The 16,778-nt window shown below is 47.4% G+C and overlaps 1 protein-coding gene across 2 annotated transcripts in view; it reads left to right on the plus strand.

Moving 5' to 3' along the window:
* LOC138265473 (transient receptor potential cation channel subfamily V member 6-like) overlaps positions 1–16,778 on the plus strand; it is a 298,739-nt gene that overhangs the window by 174,374 nt on the left and 107,587 nt on the right. For both annotated transcript variants that reach the window (XM_069213213.1, XM_069213215.1), the window contains one exon: positions 264–350. In XM_069213213.1, the coding sequence (XP_069069314.1) occupies positions 264–350 (87 nt within the window). The remainder of the gene's footprint in view (positions 1–263; positions 351–16,778) is intronic.

Consider the following 16,778-nt stretch of genomic DNA (forward strand, 5'->3'; position numbering starts at 1 on the left):
TGCTATACCTAGGATGCAGGAATCTCCAATCGTGTGTTCTCAGGATTAACCAAATCTTTACTACCCACCACCAAGCCAAGGACAACCAAGCTAAACACTTGAAGGTCTTGTCTTTCAACTGAGCAAATTTCCATATGCTCTTTTGTAAAAAACGTAATGATATGTTTGGTGTATGTGGCTCTGTTTTGCCTATGATTAATGCTTAGCACATTTTGACTTTTTGTATATATTACCATAAACCCAAGTTATTTTATTCTTGACAGGAAGCATATGCTACACGAATGGACTTCTTAAGATTGGCAGGTGAAATAATTGTGGTCCTGGGAGCGTTTTTTATCATTGCCCTAGAGGTATGTGTTTGCTTGCTAACCCTCATCACAGGTTTTAAGGAATAACTGCATTTTTTTAAACAGTTCCACTAGCCTGCTATATGGCTTAGTGAATATTTGTTATTGAAACTTGTGGCGATTGACAGACAAATCATCGTTTCTAAAATGTCCTACTCAGCTTTCCATCCTTCCAAAATGAATAGTTTGAATATCGTTAAATTGTGAAATGGGAACGCTTGTTACGTACAGTAAATGTAAGTGTGCAATGAAGTGCTGTATAAAAAACTAATTATTATTAGCATTTATTAGAAGCAATCATCCAAATGTTCTTAATATCTTGTAAGTATATGGCACTTTTGTCTTCAAAACGGTATGTCTCATAATATGATATTTACTTTGAAAATGCCCATGTGTGGTTTCAAACCACTTTGTGTGAGCTGAGGAAAGCTGCGCACAGGGGATCACTGGGGCAGTGAGATTCGCTCAGAAAGGAAATTGAAGATGTGAAGGGAATTCCAACTTACAACTAGATTTTGGCAGACAAGGTTCCGCAAATGTGGTGGGGTATCCTTTCTGCCAAACTGATGGTACACCTGCCCTATTTAGAGCTGGGTCGAACATCATGTTTCCGTCGGCGGTGCACCTCTTGCTCCTCTGATGGAAACCTTAGAGGAACAGCCAGATGGACTCTGGGTGTGACCTCCTGTCCTATTTAAGATGGACATTCTGATTAACTTTTTAACCTATTAAGACTGCCAGGAAAGAAAAGCCAGATGATCCCAAAAAGAAAAAAAATAACCCTGGAAGAAATATCATTATAAGTTAATGGCACCCCCCCCCCCCCCCCACACACACACACACACACAGACACACACACGATACACTTCAACAGGACAAACCGGCCAAAATCTGTCGAAGGAAAGGCCATGAAAAAAGACACAAATAGTGAAATCCAGTGTGTTAAATAATATTCTTCATGTTATGCTTCATTTTCCTGATGAAAGCCACTTTAGGTAAACACCTTTCCCTGGGATGGTTTAATTTACTATATTTGGTTAGTACTTCATTCTGTTCCAACAAACCTTTCATAAGTGCCTTAGATTAGTTGGCGATTAGTTTTTTTTTGTTTTTGAAAAGCAACCTCCCACTTTGGAAGTATGTTTTTGTAGAACAAATATGTTTGGTAAGCAGCCATATGAAATATGCCGGCCATTCAGTGAACGTACAGTGTCTTCAGAGGAGTCAGTGTGTGGCAGCTCTTCTGAAGTTCCAGAGATCTTCACAGGCTGGTGGAGAACTATGGTGGGCGTCTGTCAGGGAAGCAAAGTGTATGTCTCTGTTGCACTGGCAGAACAGAGAACAGCACATCTAACTCTAAATAGCCCCCTTTAGCTTTGATACAGTTCTCCTTGATATGTCTGCCTTCACCAAAAGTGCACAATGAAGCAATCATGTTCTGATTGCACACTGGAAGTATGGAATTCCCTCTTTCTCTCCGCACATTTCCACCCTGTCCTGCATTTGAATTGCTAATAAACTCTTTCCACTCTCTCCAACTCCTAGTATATCCCCACTTTACAGTCTCTGTTCTAGGCCCATTACCATGTTTCTCTCATGCAGCCCACTCTGTGAGGATGGGTGATTTATGTTTTGGTTGTGTCAGACTTTTTTAGGTGTTTGCAGGATGCTCAATGACCCAGCCTATGTTGTGGGCACTAATAATTTGGATGGGTCTGTGTGTGTGATCCAGCACCAAGAACAAACTGCTGTGTCTATTTGATCCACTTTCTACATGCTGGTCAGACTGTCTATAATTATGATGTATGACCAGTCGTATACATAAACTATGCTATTGGATTTGTAAAAAATTGTTACTACTCCATGACAGTGCCTTTGCACTACTTGATCTGATTTGATTTAACACAGTGTTAACCTTTCAAGAGAATATGGCCCTCATTACAACCATGGGGGTTGGCATAAAAGTGTTGGTAATACCACCAACAGGTTGGCAGTAATTACCGCCAAATTATGACCATGGCGGAGAGAACTCAGATAGACAGCCACTTTACCACACCGACTGCCAGGGCAGAAACAACAGGCAACATGGCGGTAGATGCCTACAGCCAGGCGGAAGTCAATGTTCCGTCCATCGTATTAAGACATGCCAATCCGCCACCTTTTCCTGGGCGGTACCAACGACATCAAAAGCCTGGCAGAACCACTGCACAGAAGGGAAAGGGCTCACCATTGGAGACGCAGGGAACACCCACGCCGCCACGGAGCCCGAGCTGCATGTCTTCCTCATGCTCTTCTACATGCTGCTCCACCACGAACACCAACGATGGCGAAGACGACAACAGTGAGTACAGCCACCTAGCACACAAGGGAGGGGGGGGAGAGAGTGACACACGCACCACACACACCCCACCCCTAACACCATACACACATTCAGCTTCAGTACTAAAACGTATTTACCCCGTACCTTGGATGAATAATTCAAGGACAACAGGAATTTACTAAAGTGAGTGTAATAAGATCAACATAGTATAAATAAGAAATATGCAATGTAACAGATATATACAATTGTACAGTTCAAGGGACACTGCCCAGTCTTTAATGTGCGTGGGCCACAGGGCCACAGGCCAAAGTCCAAGGCCTCACTTGTCACCTGCATCAACACGGAGAGAACACTGCAGGGGCATCAGTTGGTAATTAGGCAGGCACCTGAGGGGGACGGAGGGCACCTCAGCCGGGAGATGAAACAAGACCACCGGTTCTGGAGGGGGCAACATGCCCTGTGCATGGTCCTGGGGAGTGCAAGGCCACAGTCTCTCAAGTGGGCGACTTGCCCACTTGTTCTGGAGGGGGCAACATGCCCTGTGCTTGGTCCTGAGGAGTGCAAGGCCATAGTCTCTCAGGTGGGTGACCTGCCCACTTGCTCTGGAGGGGACAACATGCCCTGTGCTTGGTCCTGGGGAGTGCAAGGCCACTGTCTCTCAGGTGGGTGACCTGTCCACTTGTTCTGGAGGGAGCATTGTGCCCTGTGCTTGGTCCTGGGGAATGCAAGGCCACAGTCTCTCAGAAGGGTGACTTGACCACATGCCCTGGAAGGGGCCACATGCCCTGTGCTTGGTCCTGGGGGGGGGCTGGGGTAGGTGGGTGTCTTACCCATTGGTTCTGGAGGGGCCATCGAGCCCTGTGCTCTTGATCCTGGGGAGGCTGGGATTGGTGGGTGTCTTACCCACTCGTTCTGGAGTGGGCAGGGTGCCCTGTGCTCTTGATCCTGGAGAGACTGGGGTTGGTGGGTGTCTTACCCACTGGTTCTGGAGGGGCCATCATCCCCTGTGCTCTTGATCCTGGGGAGGCTCGGGTGGATGGGTGTCTTACCCACTGGTTCTGGAGGGGGCATCGTGCCCTGTGCTCTTGATCCTGGGGAGTGCAAGGTCACAGTCTCTCAGGTGGGTGTCATACCCACTGGATTTGCAGGGGAAAGGCCGCTCAGCAGCCCATGGAGGCAGGACTACATACCGTCCGCCGGCGGTGACGGCTGCTCAGTGGTGGTAGTGGTGCTGCTGCTCTAGTGGGGGGGAGGCTCCTGCCCATCCCCTGCAGCCTCGGATGGCTGCACAACCGTGTTTGGTGGTGGGGGCTCCGTCAGAGTCCCTGCCCCAGGCCCCTTGCCCTTCCTGCCTGATGGTGCTGGCTCCTTGTCTACCTGGCAGCAGCTGGGACAGGCTCCTTGCTCTTCCTGGCAGCAGCTGGGGCAGGATCCTTGGCCTTCCTGGCAGCAGCTGGGGCAGGCTCCTTACCCTTGAGGCTGCTTGGTGCAGGCTCCTTCATCCTCAGGACATGTGCCCTGGATCCTTTCTCACCACGAGTGGGTGTGGTGACTACTGGGCCCGTGGACTGGGTAGCTGAGGTGCTTCCCTGGGTTTTGCCACCCTGGCCAGACGTGCAGTACGGGGGAGGGGTAGGTAAGAGGTCAGTGGTGGTTAGGATAAGCTTTTTAGGGACATTGGGGCGGGAAGAGGGGGAAGGTTTGGTAGTGGAGGAAGAGGGAGTGGTTGTAGGAGGTGTCTGTCTGCTGATTTTGGGTGCAGGTGCATGGGCTGGATGCTGTTGTGAGGTGGATGACTGTTGGGTGTCTGACTGCTTGCGTTTGTGTACTTTAGGAGGGGGGACAGACACAGTGGGAGAGGACACAGGGGACGTGTGCATGGCTGTGGTGGAGGTGTCTGCCAGTGAGGTGTGTGTTCTGCTAGGTGTGGTGGTGATGCTGGTAGTGGATGAGGATGTAGTGCATGCAGGTTTGAGTGTAGATGGAACTGGGAGAGAGGTGGAGGAGGAGGGGGACATAATGGAAATTGTGGATGTTGGTGTGTCTGCATATGGATGGTGTTTGTGTGAGTGCTTGTGGGATGATGTGTGGTGCTTGTGTTTGCCTGTGCCATTCTTGTGTGTTGTCTTGTGTGCATGCTCATCTGCTTGTGTGATTGGGATAGGTTGGGGTTGAGGGGAATGGGATTAGGAAGAAGAAGTTGGAGGGGGGAGGGTGGAAACAGGGACAATGGCTGCCATCAGAGAGGAGGCCAGAGCCTGGATCGATCTCTGTTGGGCCGCCAATCCAGTGTGAATGCCCTCCAGGAATGAATCAGTCTGTTGCATCTGGGCTACCAGCCCCTGGATGGCATTCACAATGGTTGACTGCCCTACATAGATAGATCTCAGGAGGTCAATAGCCTCCTCACTCAGGGAAGTACTGGGGCAGGGCCTGAGGTGCCTGGGGCAAAGGAGATGCCCACCCTCCTGGGTGAATAGGCACGGGCAACTCTCTGAGGGGCTGCTGGGAGGGCAGTGCTGGTACAGGGGGTGGCGGCTGTACCTGTAGCTGGAGTGGTCACAGAGGTGTCCACCACCACCAGGGAGCTTCCATCGGAGGAGGTACCTGTGTCGGTACTGTCCCCTCCAGTCTCCGCCGTGGTGCTCCCCTTGTCTTCCGTACCACTGGTGCCCTCACCGTCGGTGGACTCCGCCTCCTGGGTCCTGTGGGATGCACCTACCTCAGTCACTGGTGCCTCTGCTCCTCCGCTAGATGATGCTTATGCACCTAAGGACAGGGTGATAAAACAAAAAGTGGGGGGGAGACAAAGGATACACTTGGTCAGTGGCTGCACCAACACCACCGTTGGCATTCACAGCACCCACACACACAGGGAACAAGCCTACGCACTATGCATTGCACTACCAAGGCATGGGGAGGGGCACATACCGCCAAATGCAGCACACCTGGGACCCATGCAGCCCTGACCAGTAGTGGATGCCTTCGAGCTAGGTAGCAGATTATTCCTTCTGGACCCTTGCCACCAAGGGACCTACACTGCAATGTTAGGCCTGGCCTAGGGGCACCCACTGACACACAAACCCACCCAGATACCACCCTACCATGCGTAAGTTGAAATGATGGGCACTGTACTCACCCCCTTGTGGCTACTGTGATGCCCTCAAGCGCCCATCTAGCTAAGGATATGCCACTGCCAGTATGCGGGCCATCAGGGGGGTTAGGGTTTGACAGGCACCCCTTCCTCTTTGGGAGGCCATCCCCAGCTGGGCGACTGCCGTCTTCCATGCCCAGCATCTCAGGTCCTCCCACCATTTCCGACAGTGGGTGCTCTGCCTGCCATAGACCCCAAGGGTCCGCACCTCTTTGGCGATGGCACGCCATATACCCTTCTTTTGATGCAGAGGGAATACACACAGGAAAATAGCATCAGTCGGACAGTCCTGCCTGTTCCACTTATGGCCCACCATGCCCCTTCACATCATCATTTACACATACATGGCCCAGCACACAACCTGTACGCCACCCAGGGGAGACACACCCACCCCCACTTACACGAGGCCTTCACACACCACTCGATGCATTCATGCCACATGCATCGTGCCCACAGTGTTCTCATCTGTTGGTCTGGAGGCCCATAGAGCAGTCCGTACTGGGGTAGGACCCCATCCACCAGTCTCACCAACTCCGCCGAGGTGAAGGCAGGGGCCCTTTCCCCAGTAACACGGGCCATGGTAGGTTCCAGACATAGGTCACAGCAGCACATGCAGTGTAGGTCCTCTCCTGTTGAAGGTCAGGTAGCAAGTGAGAAATCAGATAGAAAATGTCGGTCACGTCCACGGCGGTGCATACTGTCACCACCGGCGTACATCACCATTGGCCTCTGTACCCCATACATCTCAGTGTTAACCAATGAGGAGGTGCACGGCGGTTCCCGACCGCCTCCCGCAACGGCGCACAACGTCAGCGGAATTACCTCACTTCCACCTGTCCCTCCACACAGGACAGGCGGACACCATTTCGGGGGGGGGGGGGCAGGCCCAGGATTATTACTGCGTCACTGTTTAAATTTGGACATATAGGACAATTCTCACTAACCCATTACAATAAGACAGCATGCATTGTACTGTTGTAGCCCCATTGTTCAGTTTGTGACCGGCTCCTCACTCTTTTGTCCCTTAGATTGCTACTGCTGTGGATGAATAGGAGATAGAGACATACCCCTATGTACAGACGTCTGATGGACTTGGCAACAATGGAGGACAGGCACATCATCCTCACCTATAGGCTTGACAGGGCCACAATCACAGAGCTATGTGCCCAATTGGAGCCTGACCTGATATCTGCTATCTGACACCCCACTGGGATCCCCCTCTTGTGCAAGTTCTATCAGTGTTCCATTTCCTGGCAACTGGTTCTTTCCAAGTGACAGTGGGCTTGGCAACAGGAATGTCACAGACAGTGTTCTCAATAGTGCTGACCAGAGTGTTGTCTGCCCTGATTAAAAAGATGTGCAGCTACATTGTATTTCCCCAGGTGGAGGATTTGGCCACAGTGAAGGCTGACTTCTACGCAATGGGACATATCCCCAACATAATTGGGGTGATTGATGGAACACATATTGCATTTGTCCCCCCGTCAAAATGAACAGGTGTTCAGAAATCGTAAGAGTTTTCACTCAATGAATGTACAGATGGTGTGCTCGGCGGACCAGGACTTCTCCCATGTCAACGCTAAGAATCCTGGGTCGGTGCATGATGCCTTTATCCTGAGGAATAGCAGCATCCCAAATGCGATGGGCCAACTACAGAGGCACAGGGTGTGGCTAATAGGTGAGCCCTGGTCCCCACTCAGTATATGTTGGTGTATGGGCATGGTGTGGGCCATATGGGATGGTGTGCAGCTAAATGTTGTCCCTCAATATTTGCAGGTGACTCTGGTTAGTTCAACCTATCATGTCTACTAACCCCTGTGAGGAATGACAGGACAAGGGCAGAATGGGTGGACCAGAAGGATCATAGAAAGAACCTTTGGCCTCCTGAAGGCCAGGTTCCAGTGCCTCCATCTAACAGGTGATCCCTGTGCTACTCACCCAAGAAGGTCTGCCAGATAATAGTGGCATGCTGCGTGTTTCACAACCTTGCCCTGAGACGCCATGTCCCTTTTCTGCAGGAGGAGGTTAGAGATGCCCGTGTGGCAGCAGTGGACCCTGTGGACAGTGAGGATGAGGAGGCAGAGGATGAGGATGAGGACAACAGAACAGCAGTGATATGACAATATTTCCAATGACACACAGGTAAGACAGTATTACTTCACATTTCATTGTCATTATTTTGAAATTCTTTGACACTGGCATCCTGTTATTTCCCACTTCTATGCGCCCTTACTGTACCCTTTTGGTGATTCATTTTACAGATGTTGGTGCCTCACTATAGCTCCTGGTGTGATCTCTGCAGCCAACTACAGGTCTTTCTTATGTGCTCATTTATTGTACAGTTGAATTGCAATGTTTGTACCTGGTTAAACATATACATACTTGAAAAATGTGACATACTCCTTACTTGTATTTTTTCAAAGGGTGTTTATTGAAGTGCTAAGAAAAAGAGGGGCAAGTGCAATGGGATGGGATGATGATGGAGGGAATTCCAGGGTACAGTTCCAGTCTGTAGCACAGGTGCATTGTCTATGGGGGCATAGGAAGGGGAGCAATGGCAGTTCAAGATGGACAGGGTGACAGAGTGGGACACAAGGGTGACAATCAGGAGAGACTCATTTCCTGGCGGGGGTCTTGGCAATAGTCTCCAGCTTCTACCTGGATCGCAGAGAACGTTTGCAGGGTGGTTCACCTTCTGCAGGGGTAAAGGTGCTGGTGGCCTGTGAGTCCTGTAGCGGGCCTCCTGTCCACTAGCAGAAGCGGAGGTGGAAGGTAGTTAAGATGTCTGGCTAGTGACAGGGGCCCGCTGTTGTGAGACTGCCTCCCTCATAACGATGGCCATGTCTGCCAACACCCCTGCTATGGAGACCAGGGTGGTGTTGATGGCCTGCAAGTCCTCTCTTATCCCATGGTACTGTCCCTCCTGCAGCCCCCTGTTCTCCTGCACATTGTCCAGGATCTGGCCCATCGTGCCCTGGGAATGTTGATAGGCTCACAGTCTCTCGGTGAGTGCCTCCTGGAGAGTCGGTTCCCTGGGCATGTCCTCCCCCTGGCACACAGCAATCCTCCCAGTTTCCCTGTTGTCCTGTGCCTCTGTCCCCTGAACCGTGTGCCTACTGCCACTGACCCCAGGTCCCTGATTGTCTTGAGTATGAGGTGTGCCCTGGGGTCCCTGTAGAGGTGGACACACTGCTGATTGATGTGTCCTCGGGACAGAGCTATGGGTACGCTGGGTGGGTGCTGTGGTGGTGTTTCCAGATGGGGGAGGCTCTTTGGTGATGTGTGACTGGGCATGGGTAACCGACTGTCCAGAGGTCCCTGATGGGCCAGGTTGATCATCCAGATCCAGGCGACCAGAGTTGCTGTCATCACTGTGGGCCTCTTCAGTTGGGTGACTGGATAAAGCTGGCACCTACTCTCCAGTGACATTGGCTGGGATATCTGTGGGGATGTAAATTATGAGTGATTGTTTCTCTGTGTGTGACATATTGTGCATCAGTGGGTTGCCCTCTTTGGTTGTATTTGCCCTGGCAGCTTTAACCTGTGTAAGTTGGTTTGTGGTGGGCTAGCTGATTCTCTCTATTGTGCATGCTTTGGTGATAGGAGCATGCAGGGTTTGGCATTGGGATGAGTGAGATGTGATGGTCGGGTGTGTGGGAGGTGGAGTGATGGGAGTGAGGGTGAGGGTGAAGGTGGGGGTATGTGATGGCATGCAGGTAGGGGGTGATAGTAGTAAAGAGTTGACTTACCAGAGTCCAGTCCTCCTCCTACTCTTGCCAGGCCCTCAGGCTGCATGATTGCCAAGACTTGCTCCTCCCATGCTGTTCGTTGTGGGGGAGGAGTGCACAGAGAGTTGGTGTCTTGCTGCAATGGATGTTTATGTTAACGTATTCAGAAGACCATATAGTTGAAACTGCATGTTGCCAAGGTGTAATCTTCCTCCTTTTTCGAACAGATTTTTTTTCATGGTGTTCTTGATTTTCAGAAAAGACATATTCGAAGTGAAAAGGAAAAGGAAGGAAGCTTTAAAGGAAAGTAATTTTCATTGGAATTATTGTTTATGCCCCTGCATAGTTTTTCCCCTGCGAACTGACAATACACGAATAGGAAAAAAGTATGTCAGAAATTCCATCCTAAATAAGACAAACAGGCTCAGGTTTTTAGATGGACGGCCCAAAGTCTAGCTGTCAGTCTAAGGTTTCCATCAACCAGATCGGCAACACCAGTGGAAACATGATGGTCAATCCAACTCTCTGTTGAAGCTTTTAGTTAGGCAGGGAGGTGTACACTCTGCCAACAACCAAGGGTTGAGGACATTGGGAATATTACTTGGACATCAGGACTCACTCCAACAGAAGCCACCAGAAGGGTCCAGGACAGGTCTGGTTGGGTTTTATCAGTCAGGACGCAGGAAAAGGCCTACGTGAACTTGTTGTAGCCCTGTAGAACAAACAGGAGGTCAGACGCCTGATCCTAAAAGTCACTTCTGGGGTCTAGGATTATAGGCAAGGAGGTCTTGTTTTAGTAGGCCTCAAATCTAAAAATAAATAAAGAAGAATGGGGGGAATTCATAGAGAGATTTGAAATATGTGGGTACCATTTACCTTACAGACCCTGGGGATCTGCAGTACCATATTAAGGGACTTATAAGTAAATTTAATGGACCTATCAGGTGTATTCCAATTTCAGCATGTTTTAATGAAGAACACTGTACTTTATTACGGTTAGATGAGTAAAGTGAGCAGCATTCCAAAGCCACCAGAAACAGTTCGGTCAAAAATCTGAAGGAATACCACGCAGAAGATGGTCATTTCCAACATTCACAAGAATTGGAACTCTGGTCACTTTGGAAAGCTGTAAAGAAATGTATGCACAAGACATGAACTCTTAAGGTTCACCATCTACTTAATTAGGGTCTGTAAGGGTTTATTAGTGCAGGTGAGATATGGAATATGGACTTCAGGCCAAAGATTATGTTGAATCATGATCTTGTACACATTGTAGCTTGCCTACTGTCCAGCTACAATCAACACTGAATGATGCTTCCAACAATATCCCTGGCTTGAAGTGTATAGCCCCAGTAGGGAGACAAATACACATTTCATTATAATTGCTGAATACCACAGTTAAAACAGGGCCAGTTGCTTAGGGTAGAAACTGCAGAAGATGTCTTGTTGGAAGAATTTGGGTTTATCAACATTGATTACCAGAGAAATGATTGACAGGTTTCCATAGAGAGTAGTTCTCAGGTTGTAGACAAATAAAAACCATCAACCATGACTAGTAGAATGACCTTAGTTTTTCTGCTTTGAGATACAACCTTCTGTGGCACATTCCGATTTTGACTTGTATTAAAAAGTGCATTATTTGATAATGGGCTTCTAGGTCCATTGAAGCTCTTATAGATTTTGGTGGGGTCAGTGTACTTGTAATACCTGGTGATGAAACTGTCCAAGATATTTCTGAAGGGTACCTTGTAGGCACTGATGATGAGGGCACAAGACTATGGGCCTGATTTAGATCTTGGCAGTAACGGTCCCGCCATTGGGTTTCTGACTGAAAACCCATCCCTCACTATGACGGTCTGCCTGGCATACTTAGATATTGGCGGTGCCGCAGAGGCTAACCCGCTCGAGTCCCGCTGACCCCGCCAAGTAATCCCATCTGCCACCACAGCACCATTGGAAAGAGTGGCTGATGACAGGACGCCAGCTACACTTACCGCCGAGCAGATTTGGATGTGCATTACTGCCATGCAAAAAGTGGCAGTCTAACTTCCACTTCTGATTTGGTGGATTGGAAAGGGAAGGGGTTGAAAACTCACCTTTTCTCCTGATTTAACTTCCGATCCTGGTTGGATACGCCTGGACAGGACCCTCTGGTGCTGCTGTCATTAGACTCCAGAGAAAACACTACCCCACCATCGCTGGACATGAAAGTAGTTAACTCACATTGGCTGTGTACGTTGGGGGTCACTGCATATATGCACGGGACCATTGCAGACATTTACACGTTACAGTGATTTTTTTACATTGCTGTGACATGCATATGTCGGGGACACGGGCGTGGACACACCGGTATACAACACATATCGAACACATACACAACTGCAATTATGGCATCAGTATTTATTGCCAAATGAATTCTGGCACCAGAATGACGGTATATTCACACTTGTCAACTGTGCTGGTGTACGCACATTGCAAGAGGACCTGAATGAAGGGAGGTGTAGTGTATGATGTGGTTGTATCAGTATGTGTGCCACTTGTTATATGGTGTGGATATTGTTGTGTATATTGTGTTAGTGTGTTGTGTTGCTGCATGCAAAACGCAGGTCCATGTTGGTGTGCATGTGACTTACCTCTTTTCTACGGCCACTGGTATTGTCCAATGCCCATTGGGTCCAGCGATGGCCTCTCTCCATCAGCAAACCACTGACTGTACACCGCCTGTCCAACTGTGACATCTAAATACGGCCAGATGGAATCCGCTTACCTGACAGCTAGGAAGAGCACTTAGTTGTGGCAGTCTTCGGCTCAGTCGCAATACATCCAAATATGGCAGGCAGAGACCGTCAACTTGGTGGTCTTCTCTGGTCCACACCCAGAGTGGCTTGGCAATGCGACCGCCAAGATCCAAATCAGGCCCTATGTCTCACATGAGAAGCTGGTGGAGCTGGATAAGCAGTATTCCCACTTTAAGTGTTGCCAACTGTTACAAAAAATGAGGTGTAGTATTTCATCTCTGTACCTCCTTATACCCTAAGCCATGATATCTATTTAAGGAGTATTTTGTGGTCAACTATTAGAAATGTTATTAAGAGGCCTCGGTGTGCAATTAAGCCCTGGTCCTATGCAGAGAGGATTTGTCCTTGGATATTCATCAGAGATGCTTCCGTAAGTGACAGCATGTTGAACCCAGATTCAAAGTCACTCAAATGAATGTATTATTAGTTGATACTTGGATCATGCAGGCCAGACTATTGATTTGTCTCTGATTATGTTTTTATTTGAAAATGTTTATAGTACTTGACTGCAAAACCCAAATGTCCCTTAACTTGTTCCTCAGTCTCTTCACAGCTGGATTCAGTGCACCTGAAACAAGAAATGATTAGAACTTAGTCTGTGCACTGTCAGCTCTGTCTAGGAAATGTTAGTTCTAATTCAGATAGAGGAGGAAAAATGCAAGCTCTACCAGCATTTAACAGTGATATAAAATGTACTCACAATGTACTGCTAATTAGCTCACAATATTATATTTGCAGTGACAGTTTGATGAAAAAAACTTTGCATGGCGGGGGTATGAGTTATAGTTACCTAAGAGCACGAGTTATAGTTACTTGAGGTAACTGTATAACTGGTGAATTTCTATGGTTTCATACGTTTAAAATATGAGCCTAACTATAACGTTCCTGTAACCTTTGTTTTTTTAAGTGATATATATATATATATATATACATACTGAAACAAATAGCTATTACCTAGTGGTGGTTGGCTGTTTCATAGCAAAAGAGTATAAAGAGTATTTTTTGTGTTGCAGATAACTTTGTCATCCTTTGACAAGTCTCCACAAAACTTTTCCAAAGCTCCTTCTTTTTAACTAGTTTGTACATGGAAAGCTTTGGGGTGATCCATGAAATTCGGCAGGAAGCTAGATCCTGGAATGCAGATTGTGATTTTTGTGATTTGGTGTAAATCTGTACAGTAGCTTTTGAGATATTAAGGTTCAAAAATAATTATATAGCTGGACGGTTGGGTCAGTGAGAAGCTCAAGAAACTCTCACGGGAGTTCTCATTTAAAAATAGAGCAATATGATTGATCCAGTGTGCTTTATTTCCTTTGGGCCATCTTGCGCCGTGAGAGTCAGACTCCTGTGGGAGTGGGTGCCCTGATTGGCTGCCCGCAACATCAGAAAAATGTTGCTAGCATCCATTACAGTACATGTCGACTTGGTCCACTGCCCTGAAGTAAAAAATTAAAAGCAATTGAAAGAGACAGGATATGGATACCCTGATGCCGTAGGCCCCAGGGGAGTGACACAGAGGCCATGCAGCACCTCTTCCCTTGGATTAAAAAAAGAGACCTGGATTATGGGGGTCCCCAGGGTATTATAAGGCTTGGGGGAACAAGGCCCCCACATTCCCTTTCATGAAAAAAGGTCCCTGGGGGATGGGGTCCCCTTGGCCTAATAAGGCTCTGGAAGGTGTGGCCACCTGTGTTTTGCTTAAAGTACTGGGTGCGTAAATTCACATATACATTGCATAAGCCTACATCTCATACGGTACTGCACGTAAACACTGTCCTTGGCTGATTAATCTAATGTAGAATACATTATTTCTTGCATATTCTCATTCTCGCGACACATTCTAAATTCTTCCCCTGTGGCCCCTGTTTTTCTATTGCAGCTTACTTTTGTGAAGAAGTATTGTCCTAGTGGGCCAACATCCACTGTGAATGAACACAACCACATCTGCTATAACTTGCTGGTATTAACCTACTCTTGGGTTTCTGAGCTACAACCTCGTCCACTCAATAATCAAATTTAAAATGTTAATAAATACATTTTCAAGCCCTTATCTATACTGATATCCATTATCCATGATTTACAGTTACCTCCCAATATTAAAAGAGAAGAGGTAGGTATTAAAGACGTATATACAATTCCTCCTCCATTTTAGACCACCTGGAGCCTTAGTATTAAGTTCAGTTATGTAACACATGAGACACCAACCTCTGCAACTGCATTTCCCTAATTCTCCCCTCCTTGTCCCCCTGGGGCTCTTGAAATTTACAAGATTATATGTACATTATAATACACATCTAAGCTTGAGTTTCTAATATTTTCATATCTTAGCAATGTAGGAAAATGCCTCTTTTTGTACGGTCACCCCCATTTTTCTGAACTAATGCTGCTGGTGTTTTGACTCTGGGCACTGCTAACTAGGCCCCAATGCCCGTGCTCTGACTGCTCAAAATGTCAACATTTCCTACACTTCTGATTAACATATTTAACATACTTGCATGTTCCTAGTATATGGTACAAAGTGCACCCAAGGCCTGAAAGTTAAATGTCACTAGTGGACTGCAACACATATTGTGCAACTACTGAAGTGACAATGCAAAGCATGTCTCCCGGCCTGCCATTGGTGCTTGCGTATGAAGTTTAAAAACTGTCAATTGGACCTGTCAAAATCAGCCTTTTGACAGGTCCAAATCTTCATTTGTAATACATATAAGTTATACCTAAGCAAGGTGCTAAATGCCCATGGGGAATGGGGCATGGTATTTAAAATGTAGAACATGTATATTCTGTGTTTTACATGTCATGGCAGTGAAAATCTCCAACATTTTTTTTCAATGTGGCAAGGATGGCTCTCCCATAGGAAAGCACAGGGTTACCTTATAACTCCTTCTAATGCTTAGCTTCAGTTTTGGACTAGCTATGAAATAATTCAAGGACTCGTTTTAATAGCAATTTAAAATCAAAAGTAATGGCAAATTTGAATTTTATATTACTATTTTGAAAATGACACTTTTAGAAAGTAATAATTTTCCTGTCTTAGCTAAATGTGCCTTTATATCATGGATCACTGTCATCCAGCAGCTAAATGGTTCCTCAATTAGGTCTGAAGTGGCTCCCAGAGTTGAGCCAAAGGGGCAGGGGTTGACCTTCCCCTAAGAGCATGGGTTTCTGGGTTGTGTGAAGGAACTTAATTAACTTCAATTGATGCCTACTTGTCACCTCTATTGTCTTGCCAGTCAGCCATGCCCCAATCCCAGTGGGAGAGAAGCAGCTCCCTACCCTGGCTGCGAGTGACCTAAGGGGAGGGTTTTCCCATCATTATAGCCACACTCCTGGGTGGACACAGGAAGCTCTGCATAGGGTAAGAAAGGGTCTGCCCTCTTGGCTTTAGGTAGGGAAGAGTACTCTGGGATACCTTTTAGTAAAAGACATGGAAAGTGCTGCTAAAGTGGGCAGGTTCACCCCTGGTAACTTTTACCCCATTGGACTGGCACAGATTTTCCCATACCCACAGGCTGGCACTGGGCATAAATGTGGCACCCCAGTACCCTCTTCAAAACATCTCTGGACCTGTGGAAGACATAACAAGCATTACACCTGCTGTTGTAACCCTTAAAGAGACCCCCAAGGGCTGGACTGCTTCCTTTTATACAAAAGGACTGAGATTTGGACTCCAATGGTCAGTTTGAGGACCTTTTGCAAAGCTACAGGGACACAAAATCTACAAGAAGTCCACTTTACTTGAAGAGCCCATCTGACCATTTCTAACTGGAACTGCCTGCAACATGATGTTGGCTTCCCGAGGAGTCCTGCCCTGTAAGTGCTGTCCCAAGGACCTTAGGCCCTTAGAAAAGTGCCAGCATTTACTGCTTAACCTTAAAGGCTGGGAATTAAAAACATGTTCAAGAATTTCTGCCCGGAGAACCAACAGAAGACTGGGACTCACCTGCAAGCTGATCTGCCGAAGGTGGTGCATCACTGATGGGTTTGACTTTGGCACAGCTACCGCAACGATCTTTTCTGCAGCAGCAAATCAGATTGAGCAGGCCAACACAAAGTGGCATCCAGCAACATCGAACCCTCTCTGGCTATAGCCTGCAGCCTTTCCCCGCTGAAGGAATCTGATTTTCAGAAAAGTCCAGAGGTAGATATTTTCACAGGATATAATGCTGAGCAGCATTCATTTGACTTCCATGACTTCCTGGGAGTGGGCGCCAGACAGTTTCCGCTCAGAGCTTTTCTTTTTTTACTATTTTGGTACCACTAAATGCTTTACTCATTTTCTTAAGTTAAGCTGATCTGGTCTGTGCCACAACTACCTGGGTTTGAGCTCATGTGTACTTTACTGAAACCTTTACTGGACCTAACAAGAACAGTGATTAATGCTTGTGGTGGACATTTTCATTTTTTGTCATGGTGTCATTTAAATTGTGT

Source organism: Pleurodeles waltl, chromosome 11 (genome assembly GCF_031143425.1).
Source record: "Pleurodeles waltl isolate 20211129_DDA chromosome 11, aPleWal1.hap1.20221129, whole genome shotgun sequence".
Classification (NCBI taxonomy): domain Eukaryota; kingdom Metazoa; phylum Chordata; class Amphibia; order Caudata; family Salamandridae; genus Pleurodeles; species Pleurodeles waltl.